The sequence below is a fragment of the Lithobates pipiens genome, unplaced genomic scaffold, assembly GCF_037356315.1.
Source record: "Lithobates pipiens isolate NorthernLeopardFrog02 unplaced genomic scaffold, aLitPip1_a1.2 Scaffold_23, whole genome shotgun sequence".
Taxonomy (NCBI): domain Eukaryota; kingdom Metazoa; phylum Chordata; class Amphibia; order Anura; family Ranidae; genus Lithobates; species Lithobates pipiens.
The window spans coordinates 112,532,510-112,556,608 of NW_027507785.1; the positions used below are offsets into that span (position 1 = coordinate 112,532,510).

General features: G+C 41.8%; 1 protein-coding gene across 2 annotated transcripts in view; it reads left to right on the forward strand.

The window, feature by feature from the left end:
• NEK4 (NIMA related kinase 4) overlaps positions 1-24,099 on the forward strand; it is a 111,509-nt gene that overhangs the window by 54,754 nt on the left and 32,656 nt on the right. The window contains exons 9-11 of one of the 2 annotated variants that reach the window (XM_077452199.1): positions 4,967-5,080; positions 7,853-7,996; positions 19,355-19,424. In XM_077452199.1, coding sequence (XP_077308325.1) covers positions 4,967-5,080; positions 7,853-7,996; positions 19,355-19,424 — 328 coding nt within the window. The remainder of the gene's footprint in view (positions 1-4,966; positions 5,081-7,852; positions 7,997-19,354; positions 19,425-24,099) is intronic. The other variant, XM_077452200.1, reaches the window with a different exon arrangement.

The following is a 24,099-nucleotide window of genomic DNA, read 5'->3' on the forward strand; positions in this document are numbered from 1 at the left end:
TAGCTTTTATTTTGATTTTATTTAATCACTTTCAATTTTAATATATTCGTCCAGTATTGCCCATACTTTTCTTTCTTGTTGTTTTATGCTAGATGTCATTTTAGAAACGAACGTTATTGCGCAGGTGCGCTAATGAGAAGGGTTGCTCTGTTATTACCTTTGGGGCTGCGCCAATAAGAATAATGTTTCCTGGGTATTTCCCAGCGGGCTATAACAGTTAATGATCATCTACAATAAAAAATACCCCCACAAAATGATCGCAAGTGAGGCTTGCACATTTCCTGCCACTGTCACGTCCGTTGACCATTACTCTATATATATTAGCCCACGAGAAAATGGCCGTAGATGGGGCCACAATGGACTTCACAAAAATGGCTGCTAATTACTGACACTATTTATACGTCCGCCCTTACCCCAGTTGTTATTCCCTGATGAAGTCATTTGACGATACGCGTAGGAACACAATTGGCCAGTAAGGACACCGGAAGTGACGTCCGGAAGCGCGAACGTGACACGCGTTCGTTTAAGTTGTGCTTTTATTATTGTTTTAAATGTGAGTACCTTACCTTCGTTTTATACCCAATAAATTGTGAATACGTACTTCACTATTGGAGTGTTCCCCTTGCTTTCTCTGCATGTTACAACGTGCCCATGGTGAATGAGAGTCCAGGATTACATCACCTACTGAACCTACATTGGACAACAAGCGTCACTTTGGAAATGCTGTTTACCTTACAGCAGTAAGGTAAGGTAATTACTGCACCTAGTGTGAGGATATTATACGCATAGGAGCACTGGTGGAATCCACCCCCTGCTTTTGGAGCACGCAGGATACTGCCTTGTTGATCATCAAATGGACGCATTTTATCACTAAATGGATATGCTCTCCATATAACTATAGTTCACCTTATTTTTGTTTTTGGAATTTTTGCTCAAACACACATTTCACTGCTTATGGACTATTAGTATTTTGTTCAGACACGTGATACACTACACATGGATTATTAGTATTTTGTGTATTCTTTGATCTGTTTTGCACTTTTATAACGACACTCAGTTGTGTTTTTTTTTTTTTTTTTTTTTTTTTTTTTTTTTTATTTTCATATCATTTATATATTTGGATATATACTTAATATCATCTCACTGTCATCTATAGAGGATTTTTCATATCAAGTTTTTTGTCAAGCGCACAATGTGACCTGGTTTATTGCACTTTAATATTTATGCACATTGTCTGAGCTTATTTAAACATGCAGTTTCACATTTTAGTTTATTTCTGTTTTGGTTGTCACTTGAGTACATGTTAATTTAATTAGATCTAAGTAGTCGGAGCGCAACACCATTTCTTAATCACTATCACTTAATCTGGGGAGGGTGTATACCCCTGCCGGTGTTTTGCTGCAACCCCACTAGTTTTAGGACACATTGGTAGGCGCGAGAATACTTTTACTCTCATATTTGGAGCCTTGTTGGATGACATTATTAAGAATGTTACTGGGGGAAAGAGTACGTTGCTCCCACAGTCCAGGAAAGGTAAGGAGCCACGCCGTAGACAAGGGCCTTCCTTTTCCGCTCAGAAGCGGACTTCGGCAGGTAAGCGTTCCCAGTCCGACAAGGTGCCCACTGAGGGACAAAAATGTTCCTGGTTTCGCAAACCGAGCAAATCTGTTGCCACATGAAGGTTCGCCCCTGCCCGACTCTCGAGTGGGGGTTCGCCTTCGGAAGTTTGCAGCTCGGTGGACCTCCCTACTTTCTGACCAGTGGGTATGCAAACTGGTTTCATCAGGATACAAGATAGTTTTTGTTGTCCGCCAAGCAGATTTTTTCCCTCCAACCTTCATCTTCTTCTGGCTCGTCGGGAAGCCCTGTTTGGGGCAGTACAGGACCTGCTGCTGCGCGGTGTGATAGTGCCTGTGTCGATGATGGAAGGATTCCAGGGATTCTACTCCAAACTGTTTGTAGTCCCAAAGAAGGAAGGGGTCCATCCGGTCCTGGATCTCAAGGCCCTCAACAGCTTTGTGAAAGTTCAAAGGTTCAGGATGGAATCAGTTCACTCCGTGGTCGCTGCACTCCATCAGGGGGATTTTCTGGCATCCCTGGACATCAAGGACCCATACTTGCATGTCCCCATATGCATCAGGCATCAGAGGTTTCTGCAATTTGCTCTCGGGGATGAGCACTACCAATTTGTAGCTCTCCCTTTTGGCCTAGCGTCGGCACCAAGGGTCTTCACCAAGGTGCTAGCCCTAATTCTGGCTTTGCTAAGGCAACGAGGAATCTCAATCGTGGGTTACCTGGACGACCCCCTTCTGAGAGCAGCTTCCACCTCAGAATTAAGGGAGGATTTGGCAATCACCAGGCAAACTCTTTGGGAGTTTGGTTGGGTACTGAACCTCCAGAAGTCGGTGTTGGTGCCGACTCAATGCCTTTGGAGTACCTGGGCTTGCTTCTGGACTCCTCAGTGATGAGAGTCTTTCTCCCTTCCAACAAGCGGCAGACTCTTCAAGCTACAGTGAAGTTGTTGGTGTCCCGCAGGTGGTCATCGCTCCATTTTTGCATGCGTCCTGGGTCTCATGGTAGCCATTTTTGAGGCGGTACCGTATGCTCAATTCCACACTCGAATCTTGCAGAAAGAGATCCTGTCCAAATGGGACAAATCTCTGTTATCTCTGGATTGTCAAATTTTGGATCCCTGCTCTGGTGGCTGAGGTCTCCGGCCCTTTGGTCCGGGAAGTCGTTCATTCCTCTTCATTGGATGGTGATCACAATGGACTCCAGCCTGACCAGTTGGGGGGGAGTTTGGGGCGTACAGTCGGCCCAGAATCACTGGACGCAGGAGGAATCTCGCCTGCCGATCAATGTGCTGGAGCTTCGGGCGATCAGGCGGTGCCTCTCCACATGGTCACAGAGGCCGCAGGGGCATCCGGTCAGGATCCAGTCAGACAATGCCACGGTGGTAGTGTATGTCAACCATCAAGGAGGAACAAGGAGCTCGGCTGCAGCACTAGAGGTCACTCACATCCTGCGGTGGGCAGAGCGGCGCGTGCCGGCTCTGTTGGATGTGTACATTCTGGCGTAGTAAACTGGCAGGCGGACTACCTAAGTCGTCAGATGCTGGACCAAGGGAAATAGTCGCTGCAACCGGATGTATTTCGGCTCCTTTGCCTAAGGTGGGGCACACCAGATGTGAATCTCTTGGCTTCTTGACTCAATAAGGTACAGAGGTTTTTTGGCCAGGTCAAAAGTTCCCTGGGAGGATGCGGCAGACGCGTTGGTGGCTCCATGGGGGCATTATTATCTGCCGATTTATGCCCCCCCCCCACTTAAACTTCTACCACGTCAGCTTCGCAGGGTAGAGGCCGAGGGGATTCCAGTGATTCTGATTGCCCCAGGTGTGCTTGGTACACTGACATTGTACGAATGGTGGCAGATGTTCCTTGGCAGCTGCTGATGTGAGAGGACCTTCTGACGCAAGGTCCAATACTTCATCCTGCTTTAACGGCATGGCTGTTGAGTGTGAGGAGTTATAGCCAGTAGGACCGCCCCCTGGGCGGTACTGTGCAGTTTTGCTGTTTTTACATGTTCTGCCTAGTCCTCTCCTAAAAGTGGCGATATAACCCTAGGGTCAAGATTGAAGATGTTGTCTCCATCAATGAACTTCAGAGAAAAGGATTTTATGGTGAGTACAAAAATACACGGTTCAGGAGATATTTACAAAGATAGGCGCGGCACTGGCGCACTGACCATGCCGCTGTTAATGGCGATATTCCGTTAGTGGCGACTCCCGTGCGCATTCGTGGAAGTGATGTCATCGCTGCTCCGGCGCTGTGAGTGGCCGGAGCAGCGATACCCGGAAGAAGATGGACGCTCCATGCTACAGGGGACAGCGGTGACATCGCTGGCTCCTGTGTCAGGTAAGTGACATATAATGGGCTACTATGCGATGCATAGTAGCCCATTATGCTTTACCTTTGCAGGGAGACAAAGCGGAAGTAAACCCATTAGGGTTTTCTTCCTCTTTAATGTGTGTCCTAGGGAGTGTTTCTAACTGGGGGGGATAGGACTACCTGGAGGAGGAGACTGATCGGTGTTCTTAACCAGTAGGAACAACAGATCTGTCTCCTCTCTCCTGACAGAATGGAGATCTGTCTGTTTACATTGACAGATCTCCATTCTGTCTCTCACAAGATCGATCCACCGCGCACGCGCCCCCTAGATTTCTTAAAGCAGCTGACGTACCATGACGGCAATTCGTGGAGGGGAGCCAACTTGCCGCAGTACAACTGTGCCGGCTGGTCCTTAACCCCTTGTGGACTGCCCGCTGTCGTGTGACGGTGGCAGAATGGCTTTCCTGCGCAAATCAACGTTCTCGCAGGGGAGAGGAGACAGATCGTGTGCTCCTAGTATATAGGAACAACGATAGGTCTCTTCCCCCAGGCATTCCCATCCCCCTACAGTTAAAACACACTGAGGGAACACATTTAACCCCTTGATCACCCTGTGTTAACCCTTTCCCTGCCAGTAACATTTATACAGTAATCTGTGGCTATTTTTAGCTCTGATCGCTGTATGAATGTCAATGGTCCCAAAAAGTGTCAAGTGTCCGCTGTAATGTCGCAGTTTAGAAATCGCAGATTGCTGCCATTACTAGTAAAAACTAAAAAACAATAAAAATGCCATAAATCTATCCCCCATTTTGTAGACTCTATAACTTTTGCACAAACCAATCAATATATGCTTATTGAGGGTTTTTTTTATTTATTTATTTTAACAAAAATATGTAGAAGAATATATATTGGCCTAAACTGAGGAAGAATTTTTTTTTCTTCTTCAATTGTTGATCTTTTTTTGTTTTATATTGCAAAAAATAAAATCCGCACTACAGGAAAAATAATAATGTTATATGTTTGTTTGAGTTACCTTTTTGGTTCTAGAGACATTCATTGTAGCTTTTGCTATTGTTTAGGATGGAAATGTAGAAGCAAGTGAAATTCATCCTCGTACTTCTGAGTCTGGGCCATCTTTATCCAGACAGAAGAGACACCGAATCAAAGAGGGGATTTTAGTAGATTCTGAGAAGGTTAGTGCTGGAAACACACAATGGGTAGTTGTTTCAATAGGAAAAGTCCTAGAGGCTGTAACTGTCAAGTATACATATACAATATCTCACAAAAGCCCTCACATTTAAAAAAAAAAAATTTTTTAATCTTTTCATTTGACGACGCTGAAAAAAATACACTTTGCTACAATGTAAAGTAGTGAGTGGGCCCAATTAGCCATTTTCCCTCCCCTGTGTCACGTGACTCGTTAGTGTTACCTCAATGTTCCCTCACTGTATGGAGCAGTAGTGTTGTCCACCTTGGAACTAGAAGTCTTAAGATTACAAAGCTTCTCCCTTCTGGCATGATTTGTACTTATTGAATGGCTATAACACTGTTTTTAATTGTATATTTACCAGACAATAGCGAAGCAAATAGAAGTTCATCCTAAGAGTGTGTGTGTGTGTGTGTGTGTGTATACAGTATCTCACAAAAGTGAGAACACCCCTCACATTTTTGTAAATATTTTATTATTATTATTAAAATATATAATTATTATATTATAATTATATATAATTCATGTGGCAACAGTGAAGAAATTACACTTTGCTACAATGTAAAGTAGTGTGTACAGCTTGTATAACAGTGTAAATTTGCTGTTCCCTCAAAATAAATCAACACACAATTGGGCCCAATTAGCCATTTACCCTCCCTGGTGTCATGTGACTCGTTAGTATTACAAGGTCTCAGGTATGAATGGGGAGCAGATGTGTTAATTTTGGTGTTATCGCTCTCTCACTCTCTCATACTAATCACTGGAAGTTCAACATGGCAAAGAACTCTGAGGATCTGAAAAAAAGAATTGTTGCTCTACATAAAGATGGCCTAGTCAATAAGATTGCCAAGACCCTGAAACTGCGCTGCAGTACAGTGGCCAAGACCATACAGCGGTTTACCAGAACAGGCCTCGCATTGGTCGACCAAAGAAGTTGAGTGCACATGCTTAGCATCTTATCCAGAGGTTGTCTTTGGGAAATAGACGTATGAGTGCTGCCATCATTGCTGCAGAGGTTGAAGGGCCATCATTGCTGCAGAGGTTGAAGGGGTGAGGGGTCAGCCTGTCAGTGCTCAGGCCATATGCCGCACACTGCATCAAATTGGTCTGCATGGCTGTAGTCCCAGAAGGAAGCCTCTTTTAAAGATAATGCACAAGAAAGCCCACAAACAGTTTGCTGAAGACAAGCAGACTAAGGACATGGATTACTGGAACCGTGGTCTGATGAGACCAAGATAAACTAATTTGGTTCAGATGGTGTCGAGCGTTTGTGGCTGCAACAAGGAGAGGAGTACGAAGACAAGTGTGTCTTGCCTACAGTCAAGCATGATGGTGGGAGTGTCATGGTCTGGGGCTGCATGAGTGCTGTTGGCACTGGGGCGCTACAGTTCATTGAGGGAACCATGAATGCCAACATGTACTTTGACATACTGAAGCAGAGCATGATCCACTCCCTTCGGAGACTGGGCCACAGGGCAGTATTCCAACATAACAACCCCAAACACACCTCCAAGGTGACCACTGCCTTGCTAAAGAGGCTGAGGGTAAAGGTGATGGCCTGGCCAAGCCTTTCTCCAGACCTAAACCCTATTGTGCATGCTCAAACAGAAGATGGAGGAGCACATAGTCTCCAACATCCACCAGCTACATGATGTCCTCATGGAGGAGTGCAAGAGGACTCCAGTGGCAACCTGTGAAGCTCTGGTGACCTTCATGCCCAAGAAGGTTAAGGCAGTGCTGGAAAATGATTGTGGCATCACAAAATATTGACACTTTGGGCCCAATTTGAACATTTTCACTTAGGGGTGTACTCACTTTTGTTGCCAGCGGTTTAGACATTAATGGCTGTGTGTTTGAGTTATTTTGAGGGAACAGCAAATTTACACTTTTATACGAGCTGTACACTCACTAATTTACATTGCAGCAAAGTTTAATTTCTTCAGTGTTGTCACATGAAAAGATATAATAAAATATTTACAAAAATATAAGGCGTGTAATCACTTTTGTGAGATACTGTATATCTCTCTGTGCGGTATTGCTGCCTAGAGCTGAATTTTGTAATGACAGCCATAAAGTGTAACATTTCTTTCTAAAGGGCTAACTGATATTAGAAATCACATACCCCCATCTGGCCCTGCGATTGAAAATAGTAAATTTGTTATCAGACCTGCCCAGTGCCAGGCAAATGCCCCAGCACGTGAAGATTCAAATCTGCTCAATGGCTGTGATGAAGTAGCTCTACTGACACCGAGGGGTTTATTTACTAAAACTTGAGTGCAAAATCTGGTCCAACTCTGTATAGAAAACAATCGGCTTCTAGGTTTTATTTTAAAAACTTAATTGAACAAGCTGAAGTTAGCAGCTGATTGGCTACCATGTACAGCTGTACCAGATTTTGCATATTTCAGTTTTAGTAAATCAACCCCTTTGTTACATCGGGCATTTTGAATTTGAGAGACCGCAAGACCCCACACAGTGGGGGTGTTTGGAAACATCTCCCCTAAATTGCACACCGCTAAATTAAAGGGGTCACAGATAACCATATTGCTGACAAAAGGCAGTTGATGGGCTTGTGTGCTACAGCTGTATATAAATGAAACACAAACTCTGAGCTGGTATGCTGGATTTCCTGTATATGTTTTCATTTTCAGTTTTGACTGGTACTGTATCTTAGCATTAGAATTGGTTAGCAAAGCCTCTTCATGTTTCATGTGTAAATGTATTTACATCACCAGTCAGGGTCTTCATTCTCTTCTAGGCTAATGTGCCAGGTCCCAGACCTCTGCCTTCTCCTCCTGCCTTACAACCCCAAGTTGTAAGAAAGTATACAAACGGCCCCGAAAGAAAAGTTCTTGCTGTAAATCCTGTTGACAAGTCAAAACCTAGCTCTGTGTTGTCTCAGGTATGTAACCATTTGTATTAGGGCCAGTTCACACCACATGCAGTAGAGAGTTTTTTTTTTTTCCTGCATCAAAAATGCATGTAAAGTAGGTTATATGGTTTCCAAGAGCACAGTTCATACCAGTGTGGTCAGTTCCAGGGCATTCCAGTTCCAGCAAAAAATAAAACGTGCTACATTTTTCCTGCACTGGACTGTACTGGAACATGGCAAAACTTATTAAAAACACACCAGAATGCACATCACAAATGTACCAGACCCCAGTACAGTGGAAAAAAGGCATCTGGAATGCATCCGGAAACCCTTTGGAGTGCATCATAATTGTGCTGTAACTCTTCAAAAATTCATTAAAACCGTGCATGCAGAAATGCATCCGGAATGGATGTGGAGTGTTTTTTGTGGTGTGAACTAGCCCTTAGACATTTTACTATCTTTTGGAAGAACACTTAAAATGGGCCTCTTATTGAAATACATTTTTCACACAAGACAATTTTGTCTTTTTTACCAAGATTACACAAAATATAATATACAATGTGATTTCAGATATTTTAACCACTTGGACTATAAAGCAGGAATGGGTTTAGAATTAATGCATTGAATATCTTGTAGTAGTTAGTCACATGCAACTGAATTTATTCTGTAATACTGAAGATATTTCATACTTTGAATAAATAAATAAAGTCGCGCTATGGAAAAATCAAATCTCCTAAGTGATAGAAATATGTGAAATAAATTAAAAATAAAAATAAAAATTGGAGAAAGGAAAGGAAATATACTGGGTTAGAGCTGCCTGTGCCTGAAGCCCTCACTTCCTTATTGGGGAGGAGAGGGAAATAAAAATGTGAAATAAAAAGGTTATGGCGCTAAACCCTATTAGTGATGAGGTGAGTTAACTTATCAAATCCTTATATAAAAAGAGAAAGAAAAAGAAAAAAGCTATTGGTGATACCGTGAAAAAAATATCCTAAAGCAATTTTATCCAAAACAAATTGTGTGTGATTAATGTGGAGTCAGCATTCATGTTCCATTATAATAAAAACAAAAAATGAGTATTAAATTATCATATGCGTGTCAGCCTACTAAAAACATGTAAACCTTCATTAAATGTGCAAATTAGTGGAAATAATGTTAATATTCAACAGTATGTTAGTGTAAAACAGATTGTGCAAACATGTGCAAAAAAATGTGCAAAAAAAGCAACTAAAGGTCAGGACAACCAAGGATCAGAAATAATTTAACCATAAAATCGCATGAAGTCGTTAAATGTGCGAATAGACAATATTTTCAACCAATAATCGCATGAAGACGCATCTGTGTCCAATATAAGTCCAAAATTAATATTTGGCTTGATAGTGCTGCCTCTTCAGACTATTGTTGTAATTGTTACAAAAAGTCAATGGGGGGTATTTGATTTACTCGTGCAAATAGTGCGGGCTTTCAATTAGAGAACTTCATCCCCGGTGCGCCACTCTGTGCTATAGTATGTGAATGCTCTCACCAGAGTTAATGCCCCTGTGGGGCTGGATGGACCTTCACAATGTAAGCCACTGTGTCGCTCTCTGGCTGCTGCTGGTGCACTGGGTGAAGCTTCGTTGTTCCGTCCGTATGGTATCCAACGTTAATTATATAAGGGAAGACATATCCATAGTGTAATACGTTCTTAACCAAATCGTTCGTTTATTAATATTAAAATCTACTCACATTTTACATTAAAAGCATGTGCATATAGGAAAAACTCCGCCGTTCGTCTCAAACGAGTGCACACAACGTGGCCACGCCCTACGCGTTTCGTCACTACGACGTCCTCTGGAGCGCTCCAGAGGACGTCGTAGTGACGAAACGTGTAGGGCGTGGCCACGTTGTGTGCACTCGTTTGAGACGAACGGCGGAGTTTTTCCTATATGCACATGCTTTTAATGTAAAATGTGAGTAGATTTTAATATTAATAAACGAACGATTTGGTTAAGAACGTATTACACTATGGATATGTCTTCCCTTATATAATTAACGTTGGATACCATACGGACGGAACAACGAAGCTTCACCCAGTGCACCAGCAGCAGCCAGAGAGCGACACAGTGGCTTACATTGTGAAGGTCCATCCAGCCCCACAGGGGCATTAACTCTGGTGAGAGCATTCACATACTATAGCACAGAGTGGCGCACCGGGGATGAAGTTCTCTAATTGAAAGCCCGCACTATTTGCACGAGTAAATCAAATACCCCCCATTGACTTTTTGTAACAATTACAACAATAGTCTGAAGAGGCAGCACTATCAAGCCAAATATTAATTTTGGACTTATATTGGACACAGATGCGTCTTCATGCGATTATTGGTTGAAAATATTGTCTATTCGCACATTTAACGACTTCATGCGATTTTATGGTTAAATTATTTCTGATCCTTGGTTGTCCTGACCTTTAGTTGCTTTTTTTGCACATTTTTTTGCACATGTTTGCACAATCTGTTTTACACTAACATACTGTTAAATATTAACATTATTTCCACTAATTTGCACATTTAATGAAGGTTTACATGTTTTTAGTAGGCTGACACGCATATGATAATTTAATACTCATTTTTTGTTTTTATTATAATGGAACATGAATGCTGACTCCACATTAATCACACACAATTTGTTTTGGATAAAATTGCTTTAGGATATTTTTTTCACGGTATCACCAATAGCTTTTTTCTTTTTCTTTCTCTTTTTATATAAGGATTTGATAAGTTAACTCACCTCATCACTAATAGGGTTTAGCGCCATAACCTTTTTATTTCACATATTTCATACTTTGTCCAAGCCACTTCATTTCTAATTTCTGATAGTAATGTCAATTTCCTGACGTGTTGTTATGGAAGAAGTGGCTTGGAGAAGCTAAGAAACCTCTTTAGCATTACAGAACAAGTCCAGCTGAATGTGACTAACTACTGCTAGATAATCCACGACTGGGATAAATTAGGGATAAATTAGACCTTTCACATAATATGATTTGTTCTTGAAAATGCATTAAAAGAAAAAACATAAATTAAATTAATATTCAGTTTGCCTTTAAAGCACAGCAGTAATGAGATTGCATACCACATTCCTCCCGAATGCTTTTCCCCCAGATACAATGCAATTAAATAAACACTCAGGATACCACATTTTTGGGCAAAAGAAACTTTATTGTTTTTTCACATTAAATATCCTTTAATACTCTTGTATTGTCAACCAAATGACATCATGAATTCAAATAAACATCAGTTCTTACTGCTCATTTTTCAGAACTCGAGCAGCAGTACCACATATTTTATATAGAAAATAAACAGTCCCCACAAGCCAGACTTAAAAAACAAAAAACAAAAAAAAAAAAAAAAAACAAGGCCGGCCTCACCCCACCACTGCAGCCATCTCAATACTGTATTGTAAGCCTAAGTTGGAAATATCCATGCCTACATCTGAAAGGTGAACCCCGTCTCTCCTGTAAAAACCTGGGATACTGCTTTCCAGATCCACCTGCCGATATAATAACCCACCAGTTGTGGGCATGAACTTTTCCAGGGCCCTGTTAATTATTTTCCACATCTTCTCCATGACCCTCCTCTAAGACAAGGACAGACATACGAGACAAGGGACCACTGCAGAAAAAACAATCGTCATACCTGGGGAAGTGACCGAAAAATGATGAAGATCCCTTTTATCATAAACAACAAATTTAGCATTCTAACACTCCCTAAGTCATTACCCCCTAAATGAACCACTAAGATAGTAGGTGGGGGACAAATTTTTCAGTATATATTCATATATTCTATATAAATGAAAATAAAATTGATACCATTGAAAGCCTCTTACACCTTTCCAATATAACTTAAAGGATTCCTGGTGCAGGGACAAGTTCATAGTGTAGCTTCTCTGGGCCGCTCTCTTACGTGCCCAATATATAAACAAATGACCCAGAATCCACTGCGCTGAAAACTTGATGGAATTAAACAAAAAAAGGTTAAGCCTGACATATAACTTAAAACACTTAGATTTCCACCTCCCCATCTCCATAATGGCCAATTCTTGTAACCCCCTCCGGGCCGCCTCTGAAGCTGCGCCAATTCTAAAGGAGCGAGAGGAAAATTTTAAATTACCCGAACCCATTCCCTCTAGGCATTTCTGCAATACCCCATTAAACTGGTACTTGATAAGTGGAGCTAAATTAGCATGAATAAGGAAATGCCCTTCCCATGAGGGTCTAACCCCAATGAACAGCCAAACTGTCTCTACCAGCCAAACAAACCCATTTTCCTGAGACCCATCTACCTCTCCCCTCCCCTTGGTCCATTTAAGATTTTTGTAGTAAAATATGCACCCCTGCTTGGTCAATCACCACTTGACTATGTAAAATTCCTGAAATACCTAGCTTACTACTAGGCACCATTTCAGAGATTCAGAAAGCCCCAAAAAATGCGAGCACAAATGCGGTTCTAAAAAGAAGCTCTTCGTAAGATGAAAAATAAACCACTCTTGTAACCTTGCAAAGGCCGCTAAAGATGGGAAGGGAGTTCAGCCTTCTGTCATCTGCTACAAAGGTCATCCTCCTATAACCCCTAAGGGCCTGTTTTATCACAAAGTACGATGGAGGCAGGGCCATCAACCTAAAGAAAAAAGAGATGCCAGCTAACGTTGTCATCACATAATTGCTTGGCAATTGCCGTTGCATAAGCAATGATGGGAAAGCCAAAATAGAAGCCATCACCACTCACTAACATGACCAGGTCTTGGGGGCTACCGAGTCCCTAAAAGCTTCCATAATCACGGTCCTATCACCATCCACTGATGCTCTGGACAGGGGAGGCCCTCCTCGTCCACCTCCAGAAGTGGCTGATGAAACCAATTCATCTGTAACCGAGATAAGGCATCAGCTATGTTATTCAGAATCCCTGAGGTATACTTGGCTTTAAGCCAAATGTTACATTTTTAACACAAAAAAACAACTTGCCTTTTTACCTTTTTTTGATTACCGACAACGAACCTGATGAGAGGCAATTCACTGCAAACATGACCCCTCTATTGTCAGTCACCACCATAATACACCCATTCGCAAACTCACTATCTCACAATTCTAAAGCAACTAAAATAAGGAACAACTCTAAAAGTACCAGGTTCTTTGTGGCCTGACTGTTAATCCATGATTGTGGCCAAGCTGCACAACACCAATGGGTTTTCCATACCGCACCAAAACCTTTGAAACCTTTGAGACCAGCCGCGTCAGTAAAAAAAAAATAAAAATCCGGGGCAAAAATGAAATACATCTGAAAAAAGGATCTCCCATTGTAATTCTCCAGGAAATTACCCCAAACCCTAATTCAACCTTGAGAGAACTGATCAGTCTAATATGAGCAAAAGACGACTTCATACCTGATATAGAAAGATAAATTCTTTGTGAAAAAAAACCTGCCCCACAGGCATAATCCTGCAAATGCCAGGACACCCAGGAGCGAATAAGGTTTTTCTTTCTGCAACTTAGCCACTGGCAGGCTAAATTCCATACTGCAGGTATCAATCTGGATGCCCAGAAATTCCAATGACGTGCTAGGCAAACATGTTTTTTCTTCTGCCAACAAAATACCAAACTCATGGGCCATATCCCAAAAAGCTTGCATAAAACCAAAACAAAAAGTATCCCCTGGCGGTCCTATAAATGAAAAATCGTCCAGATAGTGAACCTCGCTATCCCGACCTAATTTGTAACCAAGCACCCAGTGCAGAAAGGTGGAAAATGCCTCAAAATATGAACAGGACAATAAGCATCCTATGGGGTGGCACTAAAAAAATATCAATTGTCAAAACAAAAACCAGTGAGTTGAACGCCGCAAGGGAAATAGGCAGGAGGCAAACTGCTGATTTGATATCAGCTTTAGCCAATAAAGCTCCAGTACCGAATGACCTCATTTTCATAATTGCCTCCTCAAAAGTACATATGATGCCGAATATAACTCCCCATTGATATCATCATTCAAAGATCTGCCTTTAGGGAAAGATAAATGGTGAATGATGCGAAAGGATGCCGCCTCACGCTTGGGTACAATACCTAATGATGAAATGCAAAAAAATTTTAATGGCGGATATTCAAACAGACCCTCCTTCTCTGCCCCATTCAATTTCTTTGAAGATTTTATCCCTAACCACTTGGGGATACACCTTCCATAGATTTTAGGTTTCCCACTACTGAACAGCCTTCCCCTGAAAGAGGGCAGCAGGAAACTATTTGTAAAACTGTTAATGAGAAGACATGCCTTCTCCCTGTTTGGGTACCTGACCAGCCACATATGCATTTTTTTTTACAGCCTCACTGAAGTGCAGGATTTTTTGAAAAATATCTTTCATCCCTTGATTAGTTCCTGCATTCGCCTTTTTCCTGAAATACTTTACTACCAGGTGCATCCTAGCACAATAGGAACATTTCGTGCCTGTATCTGCACACAGTACTCCAACAACATTGGCTTTCATTGAAAGCAAGACAGCCTTTCCTATACGTCTGGTTCAAGGGATTGACCAAGGTTTGCTTAGGCATGACGTGCTTCTGTGGCAAAATCAAATTGAGCCGCAACCCTACTTTCAGCCCCCATTTGAGGGACGCATGAATGGACAGCTTTTGCCTAAACGACTCATCGTAATAGTACCAACCCAATCCGCTAAAATTTTTGTAAGCTTCCAAAACGTGGTCTAATGATGAAATAATCCCCCCAGTTCTGGGTGTTTCTCCACAATAAACACAGTAAGCCTGCAGCCAATTATGGAATGACCAAGGGATTGGTCTAAGCCTACCTACTTTTTTTTTTAAGTCAGATAATTTTTATTGAAAAAACAACACAAAACAAACAAACTTTTTCAGTTTTCCTACACAACATATATCATATAATCTGTGAAGGACACGTAAAAAACTATGCTAGGTGGCCATGCATTCTATTATGTTCATTGCTTATACATTAATAACTGTAACAACCATTTCAGAAATAAAGAAATCTTTGTATATTAAAGCCACTGTGGTTGTAATTCTTTGGTCACGTGTGCCCTTGTTCATCATTTCCTCCCCTTCTGCTCCCGGCTACGCCGCAGCCATCGAGCAGATCAGGGTACCGCTGTCCCCTAACCCGCACGCCGACCCTCTTCCCTCCCCCTCTCCTATCAGACGTTACTGCAAAGTCCTTGTGAAAAGGAAGGATATATAACTCTCCCTTCCATATTTTCTCCCTTACTGCCATGCTTAAATGATAGCCTAGGAGGGAAATCTCACAAGGCATAGCATCCTTCATGCACATTTCAGGGACAGTGAACCTAACAGACGCAGCCGTCTGCAATGTTCCAGGACCTGGTAACTGATTCTGATTTCCAATAATAACCACAGCATCAGGCACAGGCTGTGCAAATATATTCACGCTTGGAAATTCAGAAATCACAGCAGCTGAAGGGTTCATTGGGTAGCTAGTAGTTGAAATGACAGTATTTACAGTAAAATTGTTTGACACTTTTAGGAGACAAGGACTTTATCAGAGACGACAAATAATCTACTAATCCGGACAATACAAGTAATTAACTTGACTCACTGGCTGCTGGAGGCTGCACTGCCTCTTGACTAGCTTCCCCCTCCAGCAGCAATCTCTTTTCTGGGACTTGTGGTGCCTGCCCGGCTGGCAACACCTGCAGCACTTCAGCATGCCAGTTTTCCCTGCTGCACTAAAACAGCCTCCCACAGCCTGCCACAATTTCAAAGTGGGCCCATCTCGTGCCCCCTTTATACATTCTCCTAGGAATACTTTCATGAAGTTTATGAAAGTATTAACGTGGTAAGTTGTTCCAAGACTACTGAAGAACTTACCACAATTTCATTACAGGCTCTGACTGTATGAATTGCTTCTTTCCGTGAAAGTAATTCCAGATTGGCTCAACTAATGTTCAGATCAGGGCACAGTTAGGATCATACTTCTGATTAACCACTTCCCGACCGCCGCACGACGATGTACGTCGACAGAATGGCACGGGCAGGCATAAGGGCTTACATGTACGTCCTTGCCTTCCCGCGGGTCGGGGGCCCGATCGGGCCCCCGCCCGGTGCCTGCGGCGGTCGGTATTCGTTCGGGAGCGATCCGGGATGAGGGGGCGGCCATTCATTCATGGCCACCCCCTCGCGATCGCTCCCGACGAATAGAAGTCCTTTGTCACATCACTTCCTCTCCTGTAATGTAAACACAGGAGAGGAAGTGATGTAATCTCTCCTCCGTGTCGGTATTTTTCGTTCCGACACCGAGGAGAGAGGATCGGTGAGTTGCACCAACACGACACTACACAGTAGAACATGCCAGGCACACTCACACCCCCCCGATCACCCCCCCCAATTACCCCTGCCCCCCAGTCACAGTGACACCAATGTCATTTTTTTTTTTTTTTGCATTGGTGTCATTTGTGACTGTAATAACTGTTAGGGCAGTTAGGGTTAACCCCACTTTAGTTCTAATGTACCCCCCCAATAAAGGTTTAACCCCGTGATCACCCCCCGTCGCCAGTGTCACTAAGGCTGGGTTCACATTGCAGCGGTTTATGAGAACGGATGTGATTCGCACCGCACTGCAGTGAAAATCACATCCGATCTCTGTGCGATTCGAGTTCAGCCATACAGATAGTATGGCTGAATTCGTGTCGCACCCGCCGCAAACTCGCACGGGACCCTTTTTTTGGTCCGCAGCAGAATCGGATCGCATGGGTGTTCACACCATGCGATCCGAGTTTGCAGATCGCACTGCGATATGCGAACTGATCTGGGGGTGTCATTAACATTTCACTGACACTCCCAGCAGTTCGCATAGGGCAGTGTGAACTGCCGCCGGGAGGCATGTGATGCGGGAACCCGCCGCGGATTCGTGGCGTTCCCGCATCGCTCCAGTGTGAACCCAGCCTAATAAGCGATCGTTTTTCTGATCGCTGTATTAGTGTCACAGGTGACGCTAGTTAGGCAGGTAGGTATTTAGGTTCGCCGCAGCTTTTTATAGCGCCAGGGACCCCCATATACTACCGCATAAAGCCCCCTGATTGCCCCCTAGTTAACCCTTTCACCAGTGATCACCATATAACTGTTACAGGTGACGCTGGTTGGTTAGTTATTTTTTTATAGTTTCAGGGCACCCGCCATTTATTACCTAGTCTCACTAGTGTACCCCTAAATTTAGGGGTGTCTACTTTCCAAAATGGGGTCATTTGGGGGGGGGTTTGTGCCATCTTGGCATTTTATGGCCTTCAAAACTGTAACGCCCTTAGAAAACCTGAAGGCGGTGCTTGGTTTTCGGGGCCCCGTACGTGGCTAGGCTCCCAAAAAGTCCCACATATGTGGTATCCCCGTAGTCAGGAGAAGCAGCAGAATTTATTTTGGGGTGTCATTTCACATATGCCCATAGCATGTGTGAGCAATATATCATTTAGTGACAACTTTGTGAAAAAAAAATAAAAAAAAATTAAAGTTTGTAATTTTCCCGCAACTTGTGGCAAAATATAAAATATTCCATGGACTCAAAATGCCTCTCAGCAAATAGCTTGGGTTGTCTACTTTATAAAATGGGGTCATTTGTGGGGGTTTTGTGCCATCTTGGCATTTTATGGCCTTCAAAACTGTAATAGGTAGTGAGAAGTGAAATCAAAAATTTACGCCCTTAGAAAGCCTGAAGGCGGTGCTTGGTTTTCGGGGCCCCGTACGCGGCTAGGCTCCCAAAAAGTCCCACATATGTGGTATCCCCGTACTCAGGAGAAGCAGCAGAATTTATTTTGGGGTGTCATTTCACATATGCCCATAGCATGTGTGAGCAATATATCATTTAGTGACAACTTTGTGTAAAAAAAAAAAAAAATATTTTTTTTTGTCATTATTCAATCGCTTGAGGCAAAAAAATAAAATATTCAATGGGCTCAACATGCCACTTATCAATTTCCTTAGGGGGTCTACTTTCCAAAATGGGGTCATTTGGGGGGGGTTTTGTACTGCCCTGTCATTTTAGCACCTCAAGAAATGAGATAGGCAGTTGTAAACTAAAAGCTGCGTAAATTCCAGAAAACGTACCTTAGTTTGTAGATGTGACAACTTTTGCGCAAACCAATAAATATACAATTATTGACTTTTTTTTTACCAAAGACATGTGGCTGAATACATTTTGGCCTAAATGTATGACTAAAATTGAGTTTATTGGATTTTTCTAATAACAAAAAGTAGAAAATATCATTTTTTTTCAAAATTTGCGGTCTTTTTACGTTTATATCGCAAAAAATAAAAATCGCAGAGGCAATCAAATACCATCAAAAGAAAGCTCTATTTGTGGGAAGAAAAGGACGCAAATTTTGTTTGGGTACAACATTGCATGATCGCGCAATTACCAGTTAAAGCAGCGCAGTGCCAAATTGTAAAAAGACCTCTGGTCATTTACCAGCAAAATGGTCCGGTCTGAAAGTGGTTAAAGAACATCTAAGCTTAAGAACAAGCAAATGTAATATATTGCAGCTTATTAATACTTATTTGTCTTTTTTGCAAGCACAAAAAATTCCTGTCGATCCTGTTTGAAATCCAATGTGTCTATAACTATAATGTGCACTAACCTGAAATCTTTAAAAATTATCTCAGCCTTCCCAGCTATCTTCTACCTAGTTAATGCAAACACACACACCAATGTAAAGGGGATGAGGAGAAGAGAGTGTAAATCAGGGGAGCAGCTAAGAGTTACAATGCTGCTCCTTCGCTGATACAGTACAGTGAGAGGGCGTTGTCCTATTAGGACAGGGAGTGTGTTATTGTCAGGATCACCAGGTGAAAAGAAAAGCAAGAGTTGAGAAAATGAATGCAGCCACCACATCTAAGGACTTATAATCTGCAATATAATACATTTTTGGTTTAAATACACTTTATGCATATTTTGATTTGGTTAAAGATCATACAAACTGATCAAAATTGTACTGTTATAGAACTATACTGACTTAAAATTGTTTAAAACAATCCTGGGCCTCAACTAACCGAGTAAAAGCATGTATGTTAAAACTTTTTTTTTTTTTTCCGAGCATGCATTTTGCAGTAAATTATCTAAAATTGCTTCCACCATTCTGTTTTATTACACTTCAGGTTGACCTATAAATACCATGTTTATTGTCTATTTATTTTTGGCTTCCACAAGCTTCACACAGGTTTTATTGTGTATAGTAGTGAGTTCTGCTCTGTGCAGAAAGCTGAACACATCTATTTAACAGGTGGGTTATCATCTGACTTTCAACATTTAGTTTTTTGTATATTATACGGTGTGTAGATATACACTAATATATATAATATTCAAGTGTATATTCCTCTTTATATATCTTTAGGATCATCGCCCTTTGTCAGCAAGAGAGAGAAGAAGATTAAAACAGTCCCAGGAAGAAATATCTTTCTCTGGTAAGCTTCTCATTGTATATATTTTATGCTTTTTTTCAAGTGACTGTCCATGGATTCCTTTTGGTCCATCATTATAATGGTCTGCCTACCTGGCTAAGAGGAATGTTTGGAAGGGGGAAGCTTTAAAATTGCCAAGATGTCCTATATCTTTGCACAGTCTGGCAGAGTGGGGACATGTTATTTTACTTTATATCTCTCAGTTGCTTTTCTTTTCTATGAAACTAACAGTCCATTTTTACATGGCTTAAAGCGGGGTTCCAACCTAAAGTGGAACTTCTGCTCATCAGAACCCTCCACCCCTCCGGTGTCACAGTTGGCACCTTTCCAGAGGGAGAGGGGTGCAGATACCTGTCTGAGACAGGTATTTGCACCCACTTCCGGGCATAGACTCCCACGGACTCTATGCCTCTTCTTGGAGATGATGATGATGAGGTCACTGATGCAACTTTGGTGCCAAATAGAGCAGAGGAGGAAACTGAAGGTGAGGTGGCACAACCACAAGGAGGCTGACTTTAAGAGAGTAGAGAGCAGCCACCCTATTCCATAACGTTCTGCAGCTGTTATCTCCCAGCCCACTCCCCAAAGCTCAGCTGTCTTTCAGCACATCTGCAGCAGATCACACTGTTGCTATCTGCAAACTGTGTCTCAGGCAAATCAAACGTGGCAAAAACCATTTGGGTACCACATGCTTAACAAGGCTTTTAACGTCCAACCGCTCAGCCCGTTGGCAAGAGCACCTAAGAGCCACACAAAAGGGGCACAAATCTGTCCCTTCTCCTCCCCCACTTCAGTCTGCCCCTTCTATACTGAGTCATTACCTCTCAGAAGCCTCCACTGACAGGGATGATGGTATAGTATAAGGGTGTCCCAGGTGCCAGCAGCACATCACCAGCTGTAGACTGTAGCCGGCAAATGCCCCATCTGCTGCAGCTGATAAAAAAATACAGTCCCTCCCACCCACATGCCCAGCATCTAATTGCAAGCTTGTCAAAGCTGTTGGCTCTGCAATTTCTGCTTTTCAGCCTGGTAGATTCTGCCCCCTTCTTGAATGGTGTTGTGCGATAATGGCTCAAACCTCCTGTCACCCTGACCCTTGGGAAAGTGGACACATGTGCCATGCCTGGCACATGTCCTCAATTTTTTCAAAAAAGAAATTATAAGGGAGAAGGGGAAAGGGGAAAGAGAGGAACCTTCACACAAAAGACCTCAAGGAAAAGTGTTGGTTCTATTGGACTTTTTAGGCAAAAGAAAAAATTCTAAAAAACAATATATTCAAAAATATTATTTATTGTTTAAAAAAAAAAAAAGAATTTTTTTTTTTTGAATAAAAACAGAAAAAGAAGGGATTTGTAAATACACATCAAGTCTCGCTTGATATCCTGTCGAGATTAATACAATCTACACATAATTCATATTCATTTCCATATATATCCAAAGATTAGCAGCTTGTACATTAATACAGGATGTAAATGAGTCAGGATATCAAGTATAGAACTAAAACTTAGATATGTTCTGGTGCTCTACATGTTTCGTGTTTTTGAGTAACGCTTCTTCAGGAGCTTTAACAATTTTCTAAAATATAAAAAATGTATAAAATATGTCAATCAGATCCATAACCTAAAACATTATTTATACATTCCATATATATTTATTTATACAGTCTATCAAATTGTTAAAATGTTCTAGAGAAGAGAAAAAAAAAATTAAAAATTATGTGTTGTGAGGACTCTCATGACTTTGAAGCAATATGGGAGCGGATGTGACATTTAAATTTCGTGCAAATAGTGTCAGTATTATAATAAATTTACTTACGTTTCTTCATGGATATGCCCCAAGAGAAGAATGAAGAAACGTAAGTAATTTATTATAATACTGACACTATTTGCATGAAATTTAAATGTCACATCCGCTCCCATATTGCTTCAAAGTTATGAGAGTCCTCACAACACATAATTTTTAATTTTTTTTTCTCTTCTCTAGAACATTTTAACATTTTGATAGACTGTATAAATAAATATATATGTAATGTATAAATAATGTTTTATGTTATGGATCTGATTGCCATATTTTATAATTTTTTTTATATTTTAGAAAATTGTTAAAGCTCCTGAAGAAGCGTTACTCAAAAACGCGAAACATGTAGAGCACCAGAACATATCTAAGTTTTAGTTCTATACTTGATATCCTGGCTCATTTACATCCTGTATTAATGTACAATCTGCTAATCTTTGGATATATATGGAAATGAATATGAATTATGTGTAGATTGTATTAATCTCGACAGGATATCAAGCGAGTCTTGATGTGTATTTACAAATCCCTTATTTTTCTGTTTTTATTCTGAATTATTTTTATTTTTTTTAAACCATAAATAATATTTTTGAATATATTGTTTTTTATAATTTTTTCTTTTGCCTAAAAAGTCCAATAGAACCAACACTTTTCCTTGAGGTCTTTGTGTGAAGGTTCCTCTCTTTTCCCTTTCCCCTTCTCCCTTATAATTTCTTTTTTGAAGCTATGATTAGGACGTGGCAACTGGTTTTCTTGACTTTTTAGTGTATCCACAGACACCACCCTGTGATAGATACACACCCTCATTTAATACTAATGTCCTCAATTTTGTGGTGCAGCGTTTCCTAAATATGTAGCCAGGGTTGCAAAAAAGTGCTAAAGTTGGCCAGAAGAGTCTGTAGCCATCTCAGGTGGTCATACACAGCCAGTGCTCGGTTGGCTGAAATTGAGCGGGAATACCACCTGATTTGTGACATGCCCACCAAGTGGAACTTTACTTTAGCAATGCACCAGTGGCTATACATGCAGCAGAGAGCCGTCAATGAGTACCTGCGCAAGTACGGCACAATGACAGTCTTGGGCCGCCTTGGCTTTTTTTTTTTCCCCATGCCAATGGCTGATCATTAAGGATGCATGCACTGTATTGTCACCGTTTGAGGAGGCCACAAGGCTGGTGAGCTGTGACAGTGCATGCATCAGTGACACAATCCCTGTTGTGTTCCTGCTGGAACAGACTCTGCATGGCATTATGGACAGGGCACTAGAGGCAGAGCAACAGGAAGAAGAGGGCTTACTTTCCTCTCAAGGCCTGCTTTATTCAGACACCATCATTCCTATGTCACAGAACACACAGGAGGAGCGAGGGAGGAGTAGGGGGATTCTGGCACTTTCATAGGCTTCGAAGAAGAGGAATACGTGTCAATCTGTAAGAGATGGCTTTCCAACCCCAGGACCCTTGGGAGTAGTATGTGGCTTGGAGGAGGAAGTTCCAGATGCTGTCACCCTGAGTGACCCCGAGGAGTCTGCTTCTCAAGCCTCTGCAAATTTAAGGTGCATGGGCAACCTCATGCTTCAAAGCCTGAGAAAGGACCCAAGAATAAGTGGCATAAAGGAGAAGGATGATTACTGTTTGGCAACCCTCCTTGACCATTATAAGGGGAAGGTCTCAGAACTCATCCCGTCCCCACAGAGAGTGCAGAAGATAAAATCTCTTGAGGACATGTTATAGGATTTTATTGAATATTTTTGCTGACGCCAGTAGGTTAGTGTGGTTGAAAACGTAGTTTTGAGTCTTCTGTCCTTCAAGAGAGGAGGTTTGGAGAAGGCGTCCGCCTAAGTGAGGCATTTTGGAATTTTTTAGTCCTCGCCGCCCACGGCTGTCAGCTTCCGCATTCCATCGGCAGCATCTGCATCACATGGTGGATGATTACCTCAGGCCAAAAGAGAGATGGAGAGGTTTCCAGCTGATGATGCACTTACTTTTACTGGGTTATGAGAATAGACCACTGGCCAGAACTTGCCCAGTACGCTATTGAGTTGTTGGGCTGCCCTGCATCCAGTGTGCTTTCAGAACAGGCATTCAGTGCTGCAGGAAGTTTCGAACAGATCATAGAACGCGTCTGTCCACATACCACATAGACCAGCTATGAAGCCCCTGATGCCGATGTCACTGATTAAGTCTTTTTTAGATGTGGAATATCTGCAGGATGTCGAGGCTGCCTAGTTTTGAGGGTGTTCAATCATTTCATCTGGAAGAATGTTTTTGGTATAGGTTTCATGGGCACAAATAACACCCAAAGACCAATTTTTCAGTATCTGTTTGACATTGAAATTTTTTTTGCTTTCTTCAAGAGCACCTCTATAGGGTTATGGTGGGAAGGCGCCACCGACATCCAAACACCAATTTTTCTGCACCTGTTACTTCTATCCAAAGTCAAAGTGACATCAGAATGTATCCAAAAAATCTCTAATTTTATTCCCAGTGAACTACATTGTGGCCTCATCATACACCCTGGCTGCCATGCTGTTGCTGAGCAAAATAAAGGCAGCTTGTAGGGAATTATTTTTTTTTGGCTTTAGAAATGCAATCATTGCTGCAGCAGATTGTATACAGTATACTTTACAGGTAGACTAAGGGGACCCCCCAGGCACTATATTGTAAAGAATTTTTCATTTTTATGCTTTCACTTTAAAAATAAAAAAATCACTTGTCATTTAAAAATTAAGTTTTTCACAAACTTTTTTATTTTTTTTGATACAAGTCCCCCAGGGCAGGACCCAGACCCCTATAACCATTGTATGCCCAATTGCATATAAGCCTTCAAAATGGGCACCTTTTGATTTTTGCCGTTCGGGTCCCATTGACTTTAGTGGGGTTCGATAT